The sequence below is a fragment of the Botrytis deweyae genome (assembly GCF_014898535.1).
Source record: "Botrytis deweyae strain B1 chromosome Unknown BDEW_010, whole genome shotgun sequence".
Classification (NCBI taxonomy): domain Eukaryota; kingdom Fungi; phylum Ascomycota; class Leotiomycetes; order Helotiales; family Sclerotiniaceae; genus Botrytis; species Botrytis deweyae.
In genome coordinates, this window is record NW_024066217.1 from 686,653 (window position 1) to 709,654 (window position 23,002).

The 23,002-nt window shown below is 43.1% G+C and overlaps 6 protein-coding genes across 6 annotated transcripts; 3 read left to right on the plus strand and 3 right to left on the minus strand.

The window, feature by feature from the left end:
* Nucleotides 1–1,955: 1,955 nt before the first annotated feature.
* On the minus strand, nucleotides 1,956–7,061 carry EAE98_005292 (uncharacterized protein; the record flags this gene model as incomplete). The annotated part of the gene is made up of 3 exons (XM_038952914.1): nucleotides 1,956–2,549; nucleotides 2,601–6,777; nucleotides 6,832–7,061. 3 exons carry the CDS (start codon nucleotides 7,059–7,061, stop codon nucleotides 1,956–1,958), a joined length of 5,001 nt encoding a protein of 1,666 aa, XP_038810756.1.
* A 1,560-nt stretch (nucleotides 7,062–8,621) lies between these two features.
* On the plus strand, nucleotides 8,622–9,572 carry EAE98_005293 (uncharacterized protein; the record flags this gene model as incomplete). Its single annotated transcript, XM_038952915.1, has 1 exon — nucleotides 8,622–9,572. The coding sequence occupies one exon, from the start codon at nucleotides 8,622–8,624 to the stop codon at nucleotides 9,570–9,572; it is 951 nt and encodes a 316-aa protein (XP_038810757.1).
* A 565-nt stretch (nucleotides 9,573–10,137) lies between these two features.
* Nucleotides 10,138–12,425, minus strand: EAE98_005294 (uncharacterized protein; the record flags this gene model as incomplete). Its single annotated transcript, XM_038952916.1, has 3 exons — nucleotides 10,138–10,346; nucleotides 10,421–10,976; nucleotides 11,025–12,425. The coding sequence occupies 3 exons, from the start codon at nucleotides 12,423–12,425 to the stop codon at nucleotides 10,138–10,140; spliced, it is 2,166 nt and encodes a 721-aa protein (XP_038810758.1).
* A 1,163-nt stretch (nucleotides 12,426–13,588) lies between these two features.
* Nucleotides 13,589–17,002, plus strand: EAE98_005295 (uncharacterized protein; the record flags this gene model as incomplete). The annotated part of the gene is made up of 1 exon (XM_038952917.1): nucleotides 13,589–17,002. One exon carries the CDS (start codon nucleotides 13,589–13,591, stop codon nucleotides 17,000–17,002), a length of 3,414 nt encoding a protein of 1,137 aa, XP_038810759.1.
* Nucleotides 17,003–17,940: 938 nt separating this feature from the next.
* On the plus strand, nucleotides 17,941–19,779 carry EAE98_005296 (uncharacterized protein; the record flags this gene model as incomplete). The annotated part of the gene is made up of 6 exons (XM_038952918.1): nucleotides 17,941–17,975; nucleotides 18,031–18,139; nucleotides 18,193–18,273; nucleotides 18,327–18,477; nucleotides 18,528–19,467; nucleotides 19,527–19,779. The coding sequence occupies 6 exons, from the start codon at nucleotides 17,941–17,943 to the stop codon at nucleotides 19,777–19,779; spliced, it is 1,569 nt and encodes a 522-aa protein (XP_038810760.1).
* Nucleotides 19,780–20,407: 628 nt separating this feature from the next.
* EAE98_005297 (uncharacterized protein) lies at nucleotides 20,408–22,300 on the minus strand (the record flags this gene model as incomplete). The annotated part of the gene is made up of 4 exons (XM_038952919.1): nucleotides 20,408–21,039; nucleotides 21,114–21,287; nucleotides 21,342–21,798; nucleotides 21,884–22,300. The coding sequence occupies 4 exons, from the start codon at nucleotides 22,298–22,300 to the stop codon at nucleotides 20,408–20,410; spliced, it is 1,680 nt and encodes a 559-aa protein (XP_038810761.1).
* Between the last annotated feature and the right edge of the window lie 702 nt (nucleotides 22,301–23,002).

Below are 23,002 nucleotides of genomic sequence, written 5' to 3' on the forward strand. Positions count from 1 at the left end.
AAAAAAATCTTGAAATGGATTGGATTTAAAAAGATTGTCGTTTTGAATTGAAACAATCCTTGTTTTTGTAAAATGTTTTGGTCTTTCCTTTTGGTCTCTTTTCTCTTTCTCTCTTTTGTTCACAGCGGGGGCATGGCGTGAGGGCTCACGTAAACGGCTGGATGGAGGGGATTTCTGCATTTGATTGAAGTTGAATGTTGGGGATAAATTCGACTTAGTCTGGGAATGGCATTTCTTCTTTTTTCTTTTCTTTTGTAAAGTATATCAAGTAACTTGGATGGATGGATGCTGTGAAGCGAAAGGATAAGGCAACCCTTTGTACTTGAAGGGGTATTAGCTTAGGAAAGAGTAGATTAAATGAATGTATAATTCTCAATTTTGAATTGTGATCTTTAGGAACTTGAGGAAATTTTATTGTGTGGGTAGTGTGAATTGTTTTGTATTGTTATATTACATTATAGAATTGTTGAATGTGATTGGTTGTTTTAGATGAGTAGGCTGGTATATGAATGGGTAGATGGATAGATAGATAGATAGATAAATAAATAAATAGATAGATAGATAGATAGATAGATAGATAGATAAATAAATAAATAAATAAATAAATAAATAAATAAATAAATAAATAAATAAATAAATAAATAAATAAATAAATAAATAAATAAATAAATAAATAAATAAATAAATAAATAAATAAATAAATAAATAAATAAATAAATAAATAAATAAATAAATAAATAAATAAATAAATAAATAAATAGATAAATAGATAGGTAGATATAATATAGTATAATATAATATTGTTTTTATGCCGTTGTTTTTACGCTGTTGTTTTTAAAGTATTATGTTTTGTTTTGAGAGAGAGGGAGAGAGGGAGAGAGGGTAAATAGATTTAGATATTAGATATTAGATATTAGATATTAGATATTAGATATTAGATATTAGATATTAGATATTAGATATTAGATATTAGATATTAGATATTAGATATAATAAGATATTAGATATAATAAGATATAATAAGATATAATAAGATATAATAAGATATAATAAGATATAATAAGATATAATAAGATACAATAAGATATAATAAGATATAATAAGATATAATAAGATATAATAAGATATAATAAGATATAATAAGATATAATAAGATATAATAAGATATAATAAGATATAATAAGATATAATAAGATATAATAAGATATAATAAGATATAATAAGATATAATAAGATATAATAAGATATAATAAGATATAATAAGATATACTTATATAAAATTGTTTTTATACTAGGTATTATTTTTAAAGTATTTCGTTTCGGTTTCGGGAGGAATTCGAAAAGAGAGAGAGAGGGAGGAAGAGTAAATACCTAGGTAGATATGATTACAAGATAGTTTACGGTGTAACGTAACTAACTTAACTAACTGCCCTCCTCCTCTTCCTCTTCCTCCTCCCCCTTTTTCTTCTTTTATAAGTAAAGTAAAGTAAAGTAAAGTAAGCTTTTGATTATATATTCTAATTACTATCTTATCTATTCAGATATCTAGATATCTATCCATCTATTTTTGATTAATGATTGATGATTGATAATTATCCGACCTGAGTTTTTATATTAATATCTTAGTTTATATGATTGTTATAGTTTATATAGTAATCATCTCAATTCATACAATCATCCCATACATTTATACTCTCTCTTATACAAGACAGTCACGAAAAACAATCCCAGAAAACCATAATGGTACAGTTTGTCAAATATGTATTGACTATCTACTGGACGAAAAGAAGTGTCTATACAACAAATCTTCTCTCCGTAATTTATTTTTGAATAAAAATTACATTAAAATACTGTACACGATACTCAACAGTATCCATACCTCGTTCAAACATAGGAAACCCTCCAGTTCAGTTCATACCACTCATATACTATCCACCTTTTTTCAATCACCTAATTTACAAAAGAGCAACAGCGCCCATAATGACAGCAATCAATCCCATGGAGATGCTAGAACGGCTAGCAGAACCAGTGATAACCATGATTGGGGATGCAGTCGCTGATCCACTTGCGGCAGTGATGCCAGTGACAGTGACAGAAGAGGTTGGTTGAGTGGGTTTGTTACTGCTTGTTCCACTAGCATAATGTCCAGAGGTACCGTTGTTGGATGAGCCAACTGGGTAGACTGGAGATCCTGTGGGAGCGATAGCTCCTGGTACAACAACAGTGGATGAACCAACTGGGTAGACTTCAGATCCAGATCCAGTAGGGGTAACAACTCCTGGTACAACAACAGTGGATGAACCAACTGGGTAGACTTGAGATCCAGTGGGGAGAATAGCTCCTGGTACAACAATAGTGGATGATGCACCTGAACCTGGAACAATCATAGTCGATGAAGCGATGGTGATGCCCTGAGAAGATGAGACTGAAACAGCCTTACCTGGGAGACCAGAGACGGTAGAGTTCTCAGGAGACCCTGGGTAAGCAACACCAGATGGAGAGCTAGCACCGGCAGTTTGAATGATGGTAATGACGGATGCAGATTGAGTCTATGTTTGATTAGCTGTAGAACTGAAAGAAAATCACAAGGGAAAACTTACAACAGTGAGAATAGAAGGAGAAGCAGAAATGGTGATAACAGATGGTTGAGCACATTCTTCAGAACCTGCACTTCCAGATACACCAATGGCAGAGGTCAATGGTTGAGAGGAACCAGTTGCTGGTGCAGGTGTAGTCAAACCTTGAGCTGAGCTGACTGCTTGACTAGCAACTGGAACAACTGTTACAGTGCTGTAAAGTATATCTCCACTGTTAGTGTTGATAGCGGAGGATGGGCTACCGGTTGTGGCACTCAAACTTGCAACAACAGATGGGGATCCATTTCCAGAGTTTCCTGAGTTAGATCCAGTTTGTGTAGAAGCTGGAGGAGAAGCGACAGGGACACCGTTGCTGGAAACGACAGAGGCAGATGGAGATGGAGCAGTGACACCAGAATTGTCAAAAGTAGATGATGGGGCTGGTCCGGATGCTTGTGCGCTACCTTGTGGAACAACGACAGAACCGCTTGGGGTAGAAGTTCCTTGTGTTTTAATGGCAACTGTTCTAGTGGCATAGATGGTGGAAGACTGGAAAATTGTCGCATAGCTTGTTGTTGTCTCAAGACTGGTGACTCCTCCGTTGGTCTGGGTCAAAGTTACTGGGTAGACAGTAACGTATGATTGGACGGAGACTGTGCTGTAAAGTTGTTCGGTAGAAACACCTTGGGAAACAGCTGGGACGGAGCCTACTGGAGCGGAAGCTGCTGGTGTCGATGCTACTGAGCAAGCAGTTGGGGTGACAAGTGATCCGCTGTTATCAAACGGAGAATATCCGAGGCATGATGCATACTTAGAAGCACAAGTGGCTCGGTTTGCATCTGGAGCACTTCGACAGGTGTTGTACTCAGTGTTGCAGGCATTGGAGCATGCATCAGAACCTGCTGGGGCAGATGGTGCTGGTGCTGATGGTGCTGGCGCCGATGAACCTGGAGCAGAAGCTACTGGGGTCGCGACAACAGTGCTAGTAGCGACACGAGTGGAGGTGCTGTAAACAGTGGACAAGCTGGTGGTTGTCTCAAAGCTGGTTGTACCTTGGCTGGTGTGGGTGAGAGTTACTGGGCAAACTGTAGTGTAAGAGTCAACGATGACAGTTGTGAAGACAGTTTCGGAAGATTGAGCTGGAGCAGAGACAGCTGGGACGGAGGCTACTGGGGTCGCGACAACAGTGCTAGTACCAACAAGAGTGGAGGTGCTGTAAACAGTGGAGATGCTAGAAGTAGTCAAAACGCTGGTGGCTCCTCCAGTAGTTTGGGTCAAAGTAACTGGGCAGATTGTGGTGTAGGAGTCAACAATGACGGTTGTGTAGACAGTTTCGGAAGATTGAACTGGAGAAGAGATAGCTGGGCCAGTAACTTGAGCAGAACCAGATGGAATGACACTAGCACCCTCGGAATCGGAAGTTGCGGAAGGTGCAACCGTGATAGTACGTGTACCAGTAGCGGTTGATGAGCTGTAGACTGTGGAGGTGCTAGAAGTAGTCAAAATGCTAGTGGTTCCTCCAGAGGTTTGAGTCAAAGTAACTGGGCAGATTGTGGTGTATGAATCAACGATAACGGTAGTGTAAACAGTCTCAGATGAGAATCCTGGTGACGAAGCAGCTGGGCCAGTGATTTGAGCGGATTCAGATGGAGATGAACCAGATGGCTTCACGACAAAAGTCTTGGTGGCAGTCATGGTGGAAGAGCTATAGACAGTTGAAATGGTAGAAGTGGTCAAAACACTTGTTACACCTCCACTAGTTTGTGTCATGGTAACAGGGCAAACAGTAGTGTACGAATCGACGATAACGGTTGTGTAAACAGTTTCGGATGAGGAGGCAGATGGAGAAGAACCTCCAGTGACACTAGCGCCACTGGAATCGGTAGTACCAGATGGGCTTGAGACGTTGGCAGATTCGGATGGAGAAGATCCATTGGAAGAAACGGCTGGCAATGAACCACTGGCAGAAGGTTGGTTTGATCCCGAAGCATTGGGCGAAGATCCAGATGGATAAACTCCGTTAGATGCACTTGGGGATGAACCGGTTGATCCAGATGGATAAGCTCCGTTAGATGCGCTTGGGGATGAACCGGAAGCGACAGATGATGGAGAAGATCCAGCTGGGGCGGTGGAAAGTCCGCTGAGTTCACCAGAGCTGGTTTGAGGTGGAGTAGAGCCAGAAACTGGGCAAGCAGTTTGACCAGAGAGAAGAGCGCCTGATGAAACACATGGAGCAGATGCAGCGGCGCTGCCAGATGGAGATGAACCATTTTCTGATCCCGAAGCACTTGGGGAAGAGCCGTTTGGTCCCGAGGCACTTGGGGAAGAGCCGTTTGAGCCGGAAGCACTTGGAGAGGCACCACTTCCAGATGGAGAACCACTTGGGTATGAGCCGCTTCCAGAATTTCCAGAGCCTGATGCACTTGGGGATGAGCCAGTTGCGATAGAGCTTGATGGAGATGAACCGTTTGATCCTGAGGCACTTGGGGATGAACCAGCTGGGGAGGTGGTCTCACCGCTAAGCTCTCCAGTGCTGCTTGGGGTAGGAACTGAAGCAGTGTCACTTCCGAAACCAATCACACTTGATGAAGGAGAGGAGCCCGAGAGTTCACTGGATAAGGCGGAGGTGATGGATGCCAAGTTAACGCTTGAAGGTCCAGTACCGACGGGAACGACAGCGGTAGGAGTTGTGCTTGGGACATCGAAAGTAGATGGGCTTGCTGATGCGACTGAGGTAAGAATGATTGTGCCAGGAATAGATGATGGGGCAACATTGGTCTTGGCCGTGGTAGTAAGTGATGGCAAGCTTGATGGAATTGCTCCTGACGCGGTGTTGCCAGCCTCAGTGACTGGGCAAACAGTTGTGTAATCGACAACGGTTTGAGTAACAACGGTGGTACCTGCAAGGGATGCTGGACAATGGATAACATTTGAAGCACAGCTGGTAATGGTAGTAACTTGGGTAGCGTAAGCTGTAGATGTGGTCAAAGATGCTGCACTAGTAATGGTTCCAATTAACGATCCAGTGGCGGAAGAACCGGATGGTCGGGAAGCAGTTAGGGCAGTGCCATTCGCGAAACGTCCAGTTCCAGATGGGGCGGAATCAGAGTTAGATCCTGACGAACCGGAATCAGAGCCAGATCCTCCGAGACCGATAGATCCTGAGCCACCAAGACCAATAGAGATCGAACCACCAAGACCGTCGGAACCAGAGCCACTGGAAGCCGAACCACTGGAACCCGAGCCAGTGGAATCAGAGCCACTGGAAGCCGAACCACTGGAACCCGAGCCAGTGGAATCAGAGCCACTGGAAGCAGACCCAGTGGAAATAGCACCCAAAGCTCTGGTAGAAGTTGGTCTAGTGGTGCAAATAGCAGCTAGGGCACCAGCATTCACAGTGATAGCGGCAGTTGGTGCAATCTCGAATGCAGCAAAGTCGATGTTTGCAACGGAAGCGGCATATGCACCAATGTTGACATCGACGGAACCCGAGATGGAAAGTGGACAATTATCGGTGCTACCGATTTCAGTGACATATTGAAGCAAATCGGCATAGACACCAAGTTCAAAGCCGTATCCAATGCCCAAGAGAGAGACGGTAGTACCAGCCTCAACTCTGCAGCGAATAGAAGCTTGTAATGTGGCTTCACCAGCAAGAACAACGATAGGAAGGTCATTCATGACAGCTCCGTCGAAGTTATAGTCCTTGATAGCACCGGCCAAGAGGTCAACAGTAAGGGAAGCACCTTCTGGGAAGGAGAATTCGAAACCAGCAGAGAGATCGACTTGAGCATCGACGGAGATAACCAAATCGAGGAAAACGTTCAAGCCAACCGAGACAGTATCGAGGATAGAAACATCAGCAATAAGACCAGCTTCGAAAATATTGAGAGTGTAAGTGGCGGATTCAGCGGCGAAGACATTGAGTTCGATGTGTCCTCCAACATCCTCCAAAGAAATCAAACATTCCAAGCTTGCGGCTTCCACAATGGTTTCGTAAGGACGTTCCAAGAACTCGATCACCTCTTCGATGATGTTGCTGGAAATTTCGGCCACGGTGTTGGTGACGACGGCTGTACCCCATGTGCGACAATCAACACACTTGATTTGGCATCCTGATGCACTTCCAAAGCTGATCCCGATATCTGCACCAAGACCGAGGTCAAGAAGACCAAATACGTCCAATGCGGCACTGACTCCACTACAAATATGTTAGCAACAAACCTAACATGAAATCATCTTTGGCAACCCTTACGTATCTAACAACACCTCATTCTGTCTCGAGCAGCCAATGTCATGACTGCAAAGCTGCTTGTGGGATGTGTGTCTTGCAGCCACACCAGAGTGTACGCCGGCAGAAATACCAGTATGGACGACGTCTATACGATCAGAATACTTTTCAGGTGCATAAGCCGGTGGATATGCTGCTACGTTTGTAGCAAGGACTGCCCCAACGAGGGCCGTCCCGAGAGACGATGAAAACATGACTGATAGAATAACAATAAATGAAAATGAATGTGTTTAATATGAAAAAAAAAAAAAAAAAGATTGTAACAGGCCTAGAAGGACCTTTCGTAAAGAGAGTGGTAAAGAATGCAAAGCAGGCTTGGAAAGTAAAATAATGATGGAGAGGAGAACATCTTTTAAAGACGACGACCATAACGTTCTCACCCCTTGAATCTTGGCATAGCGTTGAAGCTATCATGTTGATCATCTCGAATGAGAAAGGTAGATCTACTCTCCGAAATGAAAGTGTCTTTCGTATACTGGAGCCCCCTGTTCCGTACCTGACTTGAAAAATCATCATCTCCATATTTTGTGTAAAAATATGGGGTACCTTCGGACGAAATTCCAGAAGCCGTCCAGCAACTTTGCTCTCATAGACTTGATCGGATTACTGTCGAGATAGAAATATGGTCAATGCGGACAACATAAAATAGCATTCTATCAAAGCACTTGATATCATTGGATGTAACCTGGTGAGAAAGGTCTGGAAGGGAATGGGGGAAGTGAATATTGAGAGATTTTTGAGTACTTTCGGACTAGTAATGAACTGATCTACAGTAAAGCACGAGCTTCATACCCATTTGGAATGAATTGCCATACTCGGAAAGTCCCCTGGAAGTTATACCTCACGGCATAAAGTTGGCAGTGGGGTTGACACGTCCCCTTAGAATGGATTTGATGTTTCAGGTCCAAGATTTCCGGAAATCAGGCTCGATAAACCGGATTTGTGTACGGACTGTATTATACAATGGCTGTCCTTAATACCTAGTGTAGTGGTGAAAATGACTTGTAAGTTGCTAAAGAACTCAATGCCGGTGAACCGTTCCGTACAATAGCGGCAGTGGCAGTGGCAAGTCCCTGGGACGCATGGTTGTGCTCTTGAGAATAGATAGGTCTGAGAGTCGATTGAAAGGGGCAATGTACATCTGTATGTTTATGCATCCAATTAGTATATAGCCATAAAAAATTGGAATCTTCTGACGAACCAGTGGTACAGATGTCATGAGGAGCTCATCATTGGATACTTTGATTATCAATCTCTCTCACCACCCAGGTATCTGGTCTTGAAGGAATCCAAGAATAGAAACGACATTTCCAATTTGTGGCCCCCAATTTGCAATTGCTCATACCAAATTATTAGATCTGCACTTTGGTTGGCCGCCTCATGACTCGACAAGGCTATTGTGCGCTAGACCCATTAAAATGTTTTAGCGTACATGTCAAGCGAAATTGCCGCGACGTCGCATGAGGCTAAAAGTTATACTCAGCCTCGCATTGACGCACACAGGCTAGATTTGAAGTCCGAACTTTCATCAAATTTACAAAGTTCTTTATTTACCTTCACAAAAGATTGGAACCGAGCAAGTAAGCATACTAGGACGTCGAAATCAAGTATAGCTTGTGACCAGACCGAGGCATTATTCCGCATTGTGGTCTCTACACCGGCGTCATTGAACGCTATCTACATAGCACCTTTCAAGCTATCGAAATTATCAGTCTCCTATCATAGGATTCACAGCACAAGCATCACCACCCAGCATGTCACTCTCCTCCTATCTCGCCAAAAATTACCTCACCGCCTCCACCCCCTCTTCCAGTACCCCCAAAGACAAAAAACGCAAACGCAAGGCTGCCGCGCAAACCGGTCTCATAATTGCCGACGACGATGCTCCCGGCTGGTCCAATCCTCAAGACCATGCCTCCGACGATGATACCCCCATGATCACCAACCATAGCAGCTCTGAATTTCGCAAATCCAAAAAATCATCTTGGAAAACTGTCGGCGTACCTGCTCTCCAACCACAAAATGAAGACACCGCCGAAGCAGACCGGATAATCCAGCAAGCCGCCGCCGAGAACTCTGCAGCTCTGCACGCCGACGAAGAACCTACAATTGAAGAGACCCGCGGCGGGCTTCAAACTCGCGATGAGGCAGCTGCGCAAGCTGAAAAGAAAAAGCGAGTTGAAGCCGCGCAATGGGCGCGCGAATCTGGTTCGGGCAAGAGTAAAGGGAAAGAAGAAACTGTCTATCGAGATGCAACGGGTCGACGAATCGACATAAGTATGCGACGTTCTGAAGCTAAGAAAGAAATGGATGAAAAGGCACGAAAGGAATTGGAAGAAATAGAGGCGCAAAAGGGAGACATACAATTATTAGCAAAGGCGAAAAGAAGAGAGGAGTTAGATGAAGCGAAGTTTATGACGGTGGCGAGGGGGGTGGATGATGTGGAGATGAATGAGGAATTGAAGGAAGTAGAGCGGTGGAATGATCCCGCGATGCAGTTTTTGAGTAAAGAGAAGAAGGGCAAAAGTAGGACGGGAAAACCATTATACAAAGGTTCGGCAGCGCCGAATAGATATGGCATTCGGCCGGGTCATCGATGGGATGGGGTAGATAGGGGCAATGGATGGGAGGCAGAGAGGTTTAAAGGGGAGAATAGGAGGGCGAGGAATAAGGATTTGGATTTTCAATGGCAGATGGACACCTAAACCTATGTTACATATTACAAATTGCCACTTACGTATACCCCGGGAAAGCGACGATCAATGGAGTTCAGATAATGATAATGCACGGCACAAACATGAAAATCATGTATTTCTGCATATTCTCATTTTCTTCCCTATTCTATGTAGGTGTTGTAGACAAACTGTGAATGGCATCTGAGAACATCAAGAAAACTTTGCACACATGGCCTGATCGACCACATATGAATATTATACTTGAGCACCACGAGTAAATCTTTTCATCCCTTCCTCAATGGTATTTGCAATTAATATCATCCCATCTTCGCCAATTTGAAAGATATTTACCTTCCCATCCCAATGCATCATAATACCCCGGTGCCATTGTAACAAATTCGTTGCATGTACCATAGCGGCCAATGTACGTACCTCTCATATCCATGTCACCAAACACCCTTTTTGGTAAGATATTTTATCATCTCCCATCTCACATTCTCACCCGCTATCCACCATTAAATTCCCTCCACGATTAGATTTGGACACCGAAACCCATTTCTCCAAAAAGATTCAAATAACCATGATGCCATGCTTCCTAAACTTTTGGTCGCAAAAGTTTGTCAGGTCCATATTTAGTATATTTCTTGATCATTTCCATAAATTCCTTTTTAGTGGTCTGTCCTTCACCATCACCAACTCTTCCACGGAAGTATGCCAATATTTGACTAATGGAGACACCTGTTGAAGGCAGACCAGCAATATCTTTGGGCGTGATTGGTCCAGAACCAGAGGGAGATGTAGCTTCTGTAGTGATATCATTAGTACATGTCTAATATCTAAAGAATTGCGGAACAATGAGTAAAAAAATACATGCTTACCAGCTCCTTGAGAAGGGCTACCAGCACGGCTACCACTTGATTTACCAGGAATTGGACTACCAGGTCTTGAAGTCGTTGGCGATCCTCCCATACGAAGAGTGATCTTTTTCTTCTTTGAACCGGCTCCATCTGACATCTCACCGCCTGTGGCTTCTCCGTCGCTTGTGGCAGTTTGTGGGTTGGGTGTAGAAGAATTGATTCTTGAAAGTTCGTTTGGATTTACTGACATCTTGACAATAGATGATTTCCTCTGAGGTTGACCTGGAATTGGAGTAGATGTACCTGTAGGTTGCGATGAGCCGACATGCTTCTTCTTATGCTTCTTTCTGGAAGATTCGTTTCCACTAGATTCTGAAAGGTTTGGGGAACCAGCTCTCTTAAGATTCTTGGATTTCTTCAAAGGATCAGTGTGCTTAGGTCGACCGGAAGGTGTGGTGTTGCCTTTTGACGAAGTACCTGAAGGCTTTGCTTCGGCCTTTAATTTGGCTTTGGCCTCTTCATCTTTCTTCTTGTCGATCTCCTTTTGCTTTTCTTCATCGGAGGTATCATCTTCGCTCTATTAGACGTTAGTTGGTAGATTGAATGGCTTTTGAAAAATGCATACATCTGAAGAAGCATATGGATTGCTAGAATCACTATCATAGATGAAATTCTTTTCGCGCTTGGTTAAAGCCTTTCGGACACCCTTTCCTAATTTCTTCTTTGCCTCCAATTCTTGTTCTTCTTTGATGAAGTCTTTCTCAACGGTTTCTTCATCTGCTTCACCAAACAAGTTGGCACCTCTTTGATCTTGCTTGATTCTTTCCTGGGCATCCTTTGTATCTTCATCCCTATCTGGCTCAACTGTGGCAAGCTCATCATCATCCTGAAACAAATCATCAGCATCAAAATCAAGCTCATCGATATCTCTTGTTTCATTTCTGCTCGATCCCTTGAAACTCGCACTCTCTGTCTTGACAGTATACAACTTATTCATCCCCCGGATATTTTCCTGAGTTGCACGTTGAGCTTCGTTTCTCTCTTGGGTTTTCATGGCCCATCTAGATTCTTTGGTCTTTTTACTCAACAAAGCTTCCGCTTCATCGATTGTGAGGGTATTGAATTTGTTTTTCGAGGTGAACTTGTACCACTTCTCGACTGGAATCATCTTGAAAGCACTTCCCTCTGTGAAAAACATAACATTGACTTCTGACAAGGCACTCTCATAATTACCGACCCAAGTGTTCTTGTTGTCAGCGTCTTCCAGGTGCCAAGGTAACGCTTCCTCATATCTAAGATCGGACTCTTTCTTTTGCTCTGCTGTCTTATCTAAGCGATGTACTTGAGTTGTCTTTTCATTTCGGAAGGCTTGAGCTTTTTTAGCAGCTGCTGCATTGGCGTTATTGCCAGTAGGAGCTATTTGCGCACGATCTGCAGCCTTTTGCGCCTCCTTCTCGGCCTTTAATATTTCTTGTCTTTCTCTCTCCTTGGAATCGACTGCGTCCTCCATAACTACATCTTCATCCTTGAATGCTTTGCCCGGAGGTGGTTGCCGAGGGTCTCTGCGATGAAGAGAAATTGGTCGCGTGAACTCGTTTTGATCTGTCGGGTCAACCTCTTTCTTTCCAGAAAATCTCATTGCATGATATCGGATTCCATCACGCAAAGCCCGCCTGGTAGTGAAGAGAGGATAATCCGTGACTTCTCCCTTGGGAGGATGAGTCCAACCACCGTATGTTTGTCTAGGCGCAACATTGCCATTGACAGGAATTGGACCTCTCGGACCAGGTGCGCGTGGACCAGAAACGTTGTTCAAGGATGTTGGCCCATTCGGTCTGGCTGGTATCAAGCCATTCGAGTTCGCGCCGGCAGGTGTAGAAGATGGATTTGGTCTGCGGATAGGTTTCTTTCGTGGTCTCAGAGGATCAGCAGCCTTGACTTTACGTGTAAATTGTGGTGCGCCGCCGCTGTTGGGAGTTGGGGTAGGAGTTCGACCATTCGACATGCCAGATGGGGAGGCAGACATCTTGAATGACTATTCGGAAAGTGCCTAGATTCTTGATAATGAAGGTTCGACCGATACAGTAGACTGGACAACCGATAGAGAAATCTTCTGGACCGAACAGACTCAATGAGTTTCTTCTCTCTTAGAATGAGGTTGAGAGCTGTTGTTGCCTTGAGACAGAGCCTGGAATTATGTTCGGTCGCAAAAGCTGAAAAGAACCGGTATCTTTAATCTTGAAGTTGTGTACATGTGCTATTTATCGTTGTCGAAAAATATATCTGAGTAGGTATAGATGAATTGAAATTTGATCCTCCAAAGTGGTAGTTGATTGTTCTTTGTTGAATTTAAATTTGCTTTGTGGATCAACTTGGTTGACTTTCTTATATGCTTCTACCATCCAAGATACAATTCAGTTCTGTTGCAATGACAAGCAATTAAACCCCACTAGTCCCAAAACCGTATGGTGACTCCCGGATCGACAATCCCTGCTCAGTTGTAGATAGTAGCGCCATATTGTTACATTTCGCTAGGGTGGCCGTAGTACCAAGCGCCAAAAGTCAAAAGCCAAAGCTTCTTGTGCTGGCCCGATATATATTGTTTGCATCACATTCACTTGGAAGACTTCGAAGAGGGGAACATACACTTTGAAGTATTCGCATTTCTATCCACATTCTACATCTCACATCGACCACCACCAATAACGATCACCTGCTTCTTCTTGATAATCACTTTTTGATTTGGAGAGGGAGGGGTATCTCAACAACTACATTCATCCCAAAGAGAAGGAAAAAAGAATATTCTAGACCACAAATCAAGCAAACGAAGATATATGGAAACTGTTCGACCACAACAACGACAACATATTCCATCGGATTTCACCATAGAAAAGTATCTCATGATTAAGCATTTACGTCGAGTCAAGTCAATTCAACCTTTTCTTCACATCCAATTCAAGAAATCATCTAAGATACTGAAGGTCAGGCTTCAAGAAATCATCACATGATTAGTCTTCATTGATTCGATTCACTCCACTTCCAGAATACTGAATATATCTACTTCCGAGGTTGTAGTTTATCATCTAGAAATATAAGAAGAGGCATTGTTCAATATATCAATCTTCAACATCAAATTGCTATTCTATTCTAGAAAACTTCAACCCAACTTGTTATCATATATTTACAAGGATGCTTCCAGTAGGGAAGGATCAAGGTGGGCACCTGCCTACAGGAAGTTTTGGTGATAATGGACTAGAAGATCGTCTTCGAGGTCTCATTCTCAATAATGCCAATGTTATCACGAATAATGAAAACATCAACATGCAATCTCTTCCTGCAACTGGTGCCGCTGGTGCCAAACTACCACCACACATGCTCACAGCCAGCCCATCGGAGCAACAGGAATACCTTTCCAATATGACCTCCAAAGCTACTGGATCATCACAGCCTATCCCCAGCAACACTGCTCCATTATCCCCTCAACCTGGAAAGAAGAGAATGAATCAAGCACAAAGACGACAAATGAATGCTCAACTCTCAATTCCAGTCAACTCTGGACAGCCACAGCACCATCAGCAAACAGGCCCATCAGCCCGAAACTACACACCCCATTCAGGACAGCAGCACTCAGCACCATCTACACCGCAATACTACAACAACAATCAAAGGAGCAATCAAAGACCGCAACAAACTTACCAACAAGGACAATTCTCTCCACAATTATCTTATCAACAGTCCAGGTCTCCTTATACCCCTCAAATGGCATACCATAACTCTCCTAGGTCAGGTGGTTTTCCAAATCAAGCGAGTCCTAATCTTTCGTTTCAAAGTCCTGTATATCCTCAGCAACACCTACAGTATTCTTGGCAGAACATGAATCAAACAAGCCCCGGATCTAATTCTTTCGCTCAAAGACCTCCACCACAAAATCGACAATTGTATCATCCAGGCCCTTCGAATTCTGGTGGACAAGGACGGAGAAATTTTGGAGCAACTACTGATGAAATGATGGCGCAAGGTGCATTCTTGGACAAATTGGCTGAAGAATGTGTTCCAAAAATAGCGATTGATGTCGATGAGGCAAACAAGAAGGAGCAATTTCGAGCTCATATCGAAGAGATCTGTAAAGCAGCGATTACTGAACATGAGCGAGAAAATAGTGGCAATAAAGAATTTGATTCTTCGACAGTCCAATTGAAATGCTACGGAAGTTTAAGCTCGGGCTTTGCAACCAAAGGATCTGATATGGATCTTGCAATTCTAACGCCATTCTCGAATCCATCTGCAGAGTCTTCGGAGTCTCAAATACCACGGCTATTAGAGAAGCGATTGCTCAGCTTGGGATACGGCGCACGATTACTTACTAGAACAAGGGTTCCTATCATCAAGCTTTGCGAGAAACCAATCCCAAAGTTGATGGCAGATCTTCTGGCGGAGCGTGATAAATGGGAGGGCGGTTTGGGCGAAGGTCAAGACGATGATACAGACGACAAGCACTTAGACAGTCATACGACAAAGTCTCCTGAGCCAACCCCAGCAGAGACACATTCGAAATCTAAGCCATTGAGCAAAACTACCAGCAACACAAGCCAATCAAATAGCAAAGGAGAGGCACAACAAACCGATAAGAAGGGTATCAGCTTGAAGCAAAAAGAACACCAGAATCTTATTGACTACCATATTTGTGCGAAGCGTGCTTTAAGAAAACATGGCGGGCGCGATTTATCTGTGAACTCGACTGAGCTTAATATGAAGGAAGCAAAGACTCTCAATGAAGTTTGTCGGGCTTTCATTCTTGGATTGCATTCTGAGGATCTATCAAAGCGGTTATCCGATTCTCCTTCCATCTCTCCATTATTTGATCCTACTATACCTTTTGTACAGCGATCCCTGAATGGGATTTGCACACAAATTGAAGGGGAAAGACTAGCAATGGCATGGGATAAGCGGTCTTTGTTGGAAGCAACTGATAAACAAGAGTCTGATGCTCTTGCTGTTCTCGAGTCATGGAAAGTTTTACGGAATAAAACAGGACCCCTTACCGAGTCTGATATTTACAATAGACAATTGCATACCGCCACAGAACGACTGAAGAGGATCCATTCTTTGCGTTTTGCATATCTCGACCAACTAATGTTTGAGAGCCCAAAACAATACCTCGCGAGAGTCGAAAAACTCAAGGAAGATCTTGAAGGCAAAGGGTTACCCCAAAACCTCATCCGTCCACGTAACTTAACGGAAGAAGAGATTATCGGCAAATTTGTTAAACACTACATTGATGGTATCCATGATGTTCAAATTCGCGATACCTTGCAAAGTATGGAGGGAATAGTGACCTTGAAAGATGTAGCTCGCCGACATCAAATTTTGCAACTGGTGAAAGATTATGAGCATGCTCTTGAAGTGAATTTCTACGATGAGGAAGCCAAACCTCACGTTGAAAGATACATTCCAGTGTTGCGTGATCTAGCTTCTAGGCAATTTTCTGTTGATTCTTCACAAGCAAAGTTGGTAGCGATCATCCGTACTCTCCCTGACCCAACTCAAATATCACCCAATAAACCTCGAGATCGATACAAGGATCATCTTGAATTTCCCAAAGACAAAGTTGGAATTCAATGCGATATCAATTTCTCAAATCATTTAGCTTTGCATAACACATTCCTTCTCAGACTGTACTCCATCTGTGACCCAAGAGTCAAGATTGTAGTATTATTTGTGAAGCATTGGGCCAAGATTCGAGGAATCAATACTCCATATCGTGGTACGCTTGGAAGTTACGGCTATGTACTAATGGTCTTACACTACCTAATGAACATTGCTCAGCCTCCAGTGCTACCAAATCTTCAGCACATGAATAAAGAGCCACCTGCACATCTTTCTCCTGCCGAAAAAGAAGCTCAAACTACTTGTGATGGTCATGATGTGAGGTTTTGGAGAAACGAAGCAGAGATCAGATCTTTGGCAGAGCGTAAGATGTTAACACATAATCATGACTCTGTGGGTATGTTACTTCGGGGATTCTTTGAATACTTTGCACAGAGTCAACAGATGACAACGGTTCAAGGAAGAGGATTCGAATGGGGTCGTGAAGTTTTGAGTTTACGATCAAATCATGGTATCCTTAGCAAGCACGAGAAAGGATGGGTTGGTGCAAGAACGGTCGTCGAAACCACGCAAATCGCAGCTCCCCCTACCCCTTCAACACCAGCATTTTCGACTCCCGCGACTCCAAACGTTACGAAGGATAATACTATTAGTGTGTCCGCCGCATCAGAAGGTAAACAGCCCCCTAAGACTATGGAGGAAATTAAGGAGGTTCGCCATCGATATCTATTAGCAATAGAAGATCCATTCGAGATTGAGCATAACATTGCACGTACAGTGACTCACAATGGAATTGTATCAATTCGAGATGAGTTCAGACGTGCATGGGGTATCATCAAATCTCTTGGAACCAAATACCAATCGAAAGATGGTCTCCTAGATCCGATTCCAAATTCTCCCAACGACTCCAAATACGAGTTACAGATTCTACTGGATACTATTCACGGATGGGAAAAGCAAGTAGTTGCGGCTGGAAACATCAAAAATTCCATGTGAGACATGGACATCTCAGGCTATGTCGAACAAAGGATAGACGGACGGAAAAACTGGAGCACTTGGCGTTGTTGGGGAAGAGAGAGATTATTATTGTATGATTAGAAGAGAAATACGAATTAGCTCTTGTTACGAACAATACCAATATGCATGATTTGTTGGTGATTAACGATAGTCTTCCAGTTCCACGTGAAGAATCCAAGCGGATTTGGTCCCCTGCTTTTACCAAAGACAGTTCGCATTGTAAATATTGTTTTTGTACTTCCCCGCATATTGGAAGCTCCAGATTTTCTCGATATCTTCTGATTTGATTCATCAATACGAAGTGTTGGAAATGCTGTACCAGCATGTTTCGTACCCCCATGTATGCTTACTCGCGCACCAGCGGAGGTTTACCCCAATGACCCCAATAAAGTTCGGCCAGTTCTTATCTGGGGGAATTTCCCCACGGATATGGAAAAAGTCCCCCACAAGTGCAGGTAATTTCTCCAGGATTACTCCAGGATTGCTGGGATTGCTATAGGATTACTCCAGGACGACTCCAGGATTAATATCAATTAGTGCGAGGCGAGTGTCGCTATTGGAACGCCACAACTAAATGACAAAAAATGTTGAGTGCGGATTGGTGCAATTATTACCTCAATCATTTCCGTGTGGAAGTAAACCCTTGGGAACGGTGTAAAAGATCGTACGGCGCAGTAGACCATGTTATAGCTATCAAAGTCCCATGGGGAAAAACGATAAGTATATATACAATTCGAACCCCTTGATCGAGGTTACACTTGCTTGTCAGTTCTATCTCATCCATTGTACCTTTGTAACTTCTTTCTTGCTATCAATTGCAGAAGAAGTCAATCGACTGAGGAGTTCAATTCAATTGTGCCCGCTGTCTCATCACAAGAAAAGTCAATCAGCGTTGTGAATAGGAGAACAAATTCAAGATGTTCAACACCACTAATAAGAGATGGTACAATTGGTTAGTATCATCTGGAAACTTCAAACAGTTGAACAAAGCTCTAATTTTTCTCTAGGTATATCTCTATGGTGGCAGCCGCATGTATGGTGTTGTACGGTTATGATGCTTCCGTTTTCAATGCTTGTCAAAACTCCAAACATTGGGTTGCATACTTCGATAAGCCCGTGAGTGACACAATCATTCAATCGAGTAACGACTAGATGCTAACATTCTCCAGAGTACATACACCCTCGGTCTCGTCAACACTTCTTACAATATCGGTGGTATCGTGTCTGGATTCTTCTTTGGTGGACCGATTGTATGTGGAATATCCATCATTTGGCGAAGCATTTATATGCTAACATGACTTAGGCCGATAGACTCGGACGAAGATGGGGAATGGGAATCGGTTGTTTCTTAACTATCATTGCTACATTCGTCCAATGTTTTGCACCAAGAGGAAACTTGAATGCCTTCATCGGAGGTCGTGTCATCATTGGTCTTGGACAGGGAATTGCTTTGAGTATGTATCAATCAGAATACTTTACGAAATTACATCTAACAATAGTATAGCCGCCGGACCAGTTTACATTGGTGAACTTGCACCACCCGAGATCCGTGGTAAAATCATGGGTTTCTGGCAATTGTTCTACTCAGTCGGTTCTTTCATCGCCTATTGGATTGCCTTCGCCACTGGAAAACACTCCGCTGCTCTCGGAGATTGGGATTGGAAAACAATTGTCATTTTCCAAATGATGGTTCCAATCCTCATCTGTGTCCTCCTCCCCTTCATCCCCGAAACTCCTCGTTGGTACATTTCCCACGGAAATGTTGAAGGAGCTCGCCATGCCCTTCTCCAAGTCCGCGACACTGAACAAGAAGTCGAAGATGAACTCCTCCAAATTAGAGAAGCGCTCGAATACGAAAAGGAACAAAAGTCAACCAGCTCTTACAAGGCTTTGTGGATGGATAAATCCGTCCGCAAGAGAATGTGGATTGCTTTCGTCATCAACGCCGGTCAACAACTTACTGGCCAGGGTAGTCTCAACAGTTATTCCTCAGCTATCTACAAGGGAATCTACAAAGATGCCGAAACTATCAATCTTATCAACGCTATCAACGGTACCTGTGGTATTATCTTCACTCTCAACGCTGTCTGGACCGTCGATCGTTATGGACGTAAATTCCTTTTCATCGTCGGAGGATTCGGAATGGCTCTCTGCATGATCGCTTTTGCCGCCGTCGGAATCGCAACACCAGATTCATACTACATGAGCGGAACAACGAAAACTCTCACCAAAGATCAACCCGTCGGAATCGCACTAACATTCTTACTTTTCTTGTTCATCTTCTTCTATAAACCTACTTGGGGAGCCACAACTTGGATTTGGACCTCCGAAATCTTCAGTATGAATGTTAGAGCCCAGGCCGTGGGTATGTGTAGTCAATGGCAAAACGTGTCGAATTTGATTTTCAATCAATTCTTCCCCGTTTTCTTGGCGAAGTGCAGTTTGTAAGTTTCTCTCCCTCGCACTCTCTTATCTTTGAAATGACTAACATCTCCTCTTCTAGCAACACATTCTTCTTCTTCGGCGGTATAAACTGTCTCCTCGCCCTCTTCGTCATTTTCGTGGTGCCAGAAACCAGGAACATCATGTTGGAAGAGATGGACGTGCTCTTCGGAGGCGTAAACCATATTGAGAAAGGAGGGGCGCAGCTTGGGGTTGAGGATGCTCATCATGCGCATGTTCAGCATGTTGAGACCGAAGGCGCGGATATTGCGGGGGTGGAAAATGAAAATATCGTTATGCATGAGAAGGTTTAGATTCGGAGATGTTTATTGAGTTTTGGGATATGAGTCGCGATTTGGTTTGATGGGTTATATCGAATGGACTCATGTGGTATGACTGGCTTGTACCTACCTCCCTATGATGAGGAATTAGTTAATATGAGATGCTGCTCAGTATTTATGCATTTAATTAAAGAGTTTTGTCTCTGCTTATTTTACGCTTTTGTGCAATCCTGAATGTTGTATGTGCTGGCGAAAGACTGTATGTTGTTTGGAGCTCTCGGGCATGAGATTAGTTTTGGGGGTGTAAACACAAAGGAGCATTGTCTCGTAAATACCCAGACACATTTTCACTGAGCCACAAGATCACATAATATCAAGGAAGTACATGGTCTATCACAGAAAGGGAATGTAAAAACAATTGTTAGCCCAGTTGTTTCTCGCAAGCTCTAAAACATTGATGTTCAATGTCTGAAGAATGTCGCTCACATCACATATTATCTATTCACAAAATGAAATCTTCTAATGATTTGACGCAGCATGAGGATTGATATTGGATTCTTTGTTTCTATCAAGATTCTAGAAATATATGAAAGACTGAGGCTTTCATTTCTCGTTTGAGCTAATCTTGATCTCTGTATATATTACTGTTCAACCTCAATTCTTACTTATCCGCAATTAAATAATTCAGAGCGTATTGGTCCCCATCAATCGGAATATCAGGCTTGAAAAGAGTATCAAACTCCACGAAGCTGAAATCCGCAGGTACGGTACCCGAATCCCCATTCCCAGTCGCATAAACTCCGAGCATTATTCCTGTAAATGCAGCGCCTATGGGCGGATCGGCCGTTATTTCCTCCACTATTGTTTCGCCCATCCATTGTATGGCTTTTTCATTGGGTTCGTCGCATGGTTTGAAGCCGAGTTTGTATCCTTCGTCCGTACACCAAATGTACAGCGTTACATCGTTTTTGGTTTTTAGCTCTCCGATGCTGTGACCTTTGGCTTGACCGTTGATGAAGATATGAGTGATTACTTGTTTGCGAGGTTCTTGTGGACTGCCCCTGATTCCGATGTGGGCGTAAGTCAAATGGTTCCAGTATACTACAGTTCCTGCTTCCATATGGGTAGAAGTAGGATTGAAGGAGAGTCGAGTAGACCAAACTCCCACGCGAGATGTTTGTTTGCGAAAGAACACAGTAGGGCAAGCTGGACTGCCGAGTGTGTATGGACTTCCAAACAATCGTAAGCTAGATGGATTGGTAGTTATCTCGAAATCTTGTTTTTGGGGAGTATCTAAAGTAATAATTAGCATGTTCGATTGAGAATAGGCATTTAAGCACCGAGTGCCATAGATGCACTGAACTTACTCTTTCGATACCACCCAAGTTGTAACTTTGGACTCGTAAATTCATCACGCCACTTGGCAGGTTGTTGGATCTGATATAATCCTAAACCCTCGCCTTGAAGGGTAATTTTCTTGCCTTCGTTTACAACTGGCCAGTCATCCTCCCATGTCATAGGTACGAGAAAAGTCTCTCTTCCTAGATTTCTAGATTAGCTGATATACATTCAGACAGCTAAATTTCTCCTCTTACCAAAAACAGAAGATTTGACTCTATCAGCTAGTATTATAGGCCGACATGCAAGCAGAACGGCCCACCAATTCCCTTCTTTATCTTCAACAATATCAATATGGCCTGTGTTAACCACTTCATCACCTTCAACTCCGATTTTCCATAATGGGGCATCGATAATTTCCCATGGTCCGAAAAGTCCAGCTGATGATCGTGATACCCATTCACAATGTCCCGATTCGGTACCGCCTTCAGCAGTAAATAGATAGTAGAACTTCCCTCTCTTGAAAATATGGGATCCTTCTGCAATACCCGACGGAGAAGAGCGAATCACCTGGGGAACAGATGTAGAAACGCCAGTGGAAATATCAATGGTAGTGACGTGAATGGCAAAATCTTTGAGGGGCTTTTCAATTGTACGCTCATGCTTGCGTCTAGTGGTTGACAAATAGACTTTTCCGTCATCGTCAAAAAACAGCTTCCATGATTGTTAGCGTCCAAATCATCATACTTTCCCTTCCGGGTGACAGTAACGAATATCTAAGCTCAACATGAGCACTTACGTCTTGATCAAACCCCACTTCATCAAACCAAACTGGTTCGCTCCACTCACCCCCGAAAACATCTTCCGCTTTACACTTAACATAGAATCCTCTTGGCCAAACCCTCTGATCTTCTTGTGGCCTATACCTATCAAAACACGCAGCTGTAATATAAAACCAGCCATCATGCTCCCTGATAGTCGGAGCCCATATTCCACCCCCAGGTTCAGGGGTCCGAATATCAAGCTGGGAACGACGGGTTAAGGCATGGGATATGAGTTTCCATGATATCAGATCAGTGCTGTGATATATTGGTATCCCGGGAAAGTATTCAAAGGAAGATGTGATGAGGAAGTAATTCTCGCCAGAGCGGATGATGGAGGGGTCGGGATGACTTCCCGGGAGAATAGGGTTGGTATAGGTGTTGGGTTTGGTCATGATGAACTCGGAGTATGGGGAAGTAACTTCAAGATCATCCATGAGGCTCAACTTCAAGGCGTGAGAATGTAGTTTTGAACAAAGTCATTTTTATTTGAAGTGCCTGCATTCTAGTATCAATGTATCATGCATGCGGCCACATGGATTGAATGGAAATTAATATAATTGGTGGATCCTAATTCTCCCCACCGCAAACTAGCGTAGGAACTGACGGCTGGAGCGTGCATTAGTTCCCGTGACGGTTCAAGTCTGTCATCAATCTTACAACAAATAGTTGGTGGTCAGACTATTTTTCAAAGTTTCTCTGAGCATTTTGACATCAGCCCTTTCAATATCGGAGACATCGAAAAATTCATCGGATTCTAATGTGGTTCCTCAATTCTCAAGTGAAATAGCAGAGCATATCTCGTTATTGACAAGCGTGTTCATTACTTGGCGTTTCGAGAGCTATTTTCCTTCAATATTAGCCTGTATGCTCTGAAAATCTTCAATCTAGGCTGATATAATTAACTTCTCCTCTCGGGTGGATACCGAGGCCGATTTGGATCATTTGGCATAAACCCCAAAAATAGATTTCTGCCTAATGAAAAAAGAAATTTTAAAATCTGTATGATGTATTTATAGAAATATTATAAAGAAAGATAAAATTCAATTTTATTAGAGATTTTTTCTAAAATAAATTATATTATTGGATAGCCCTTA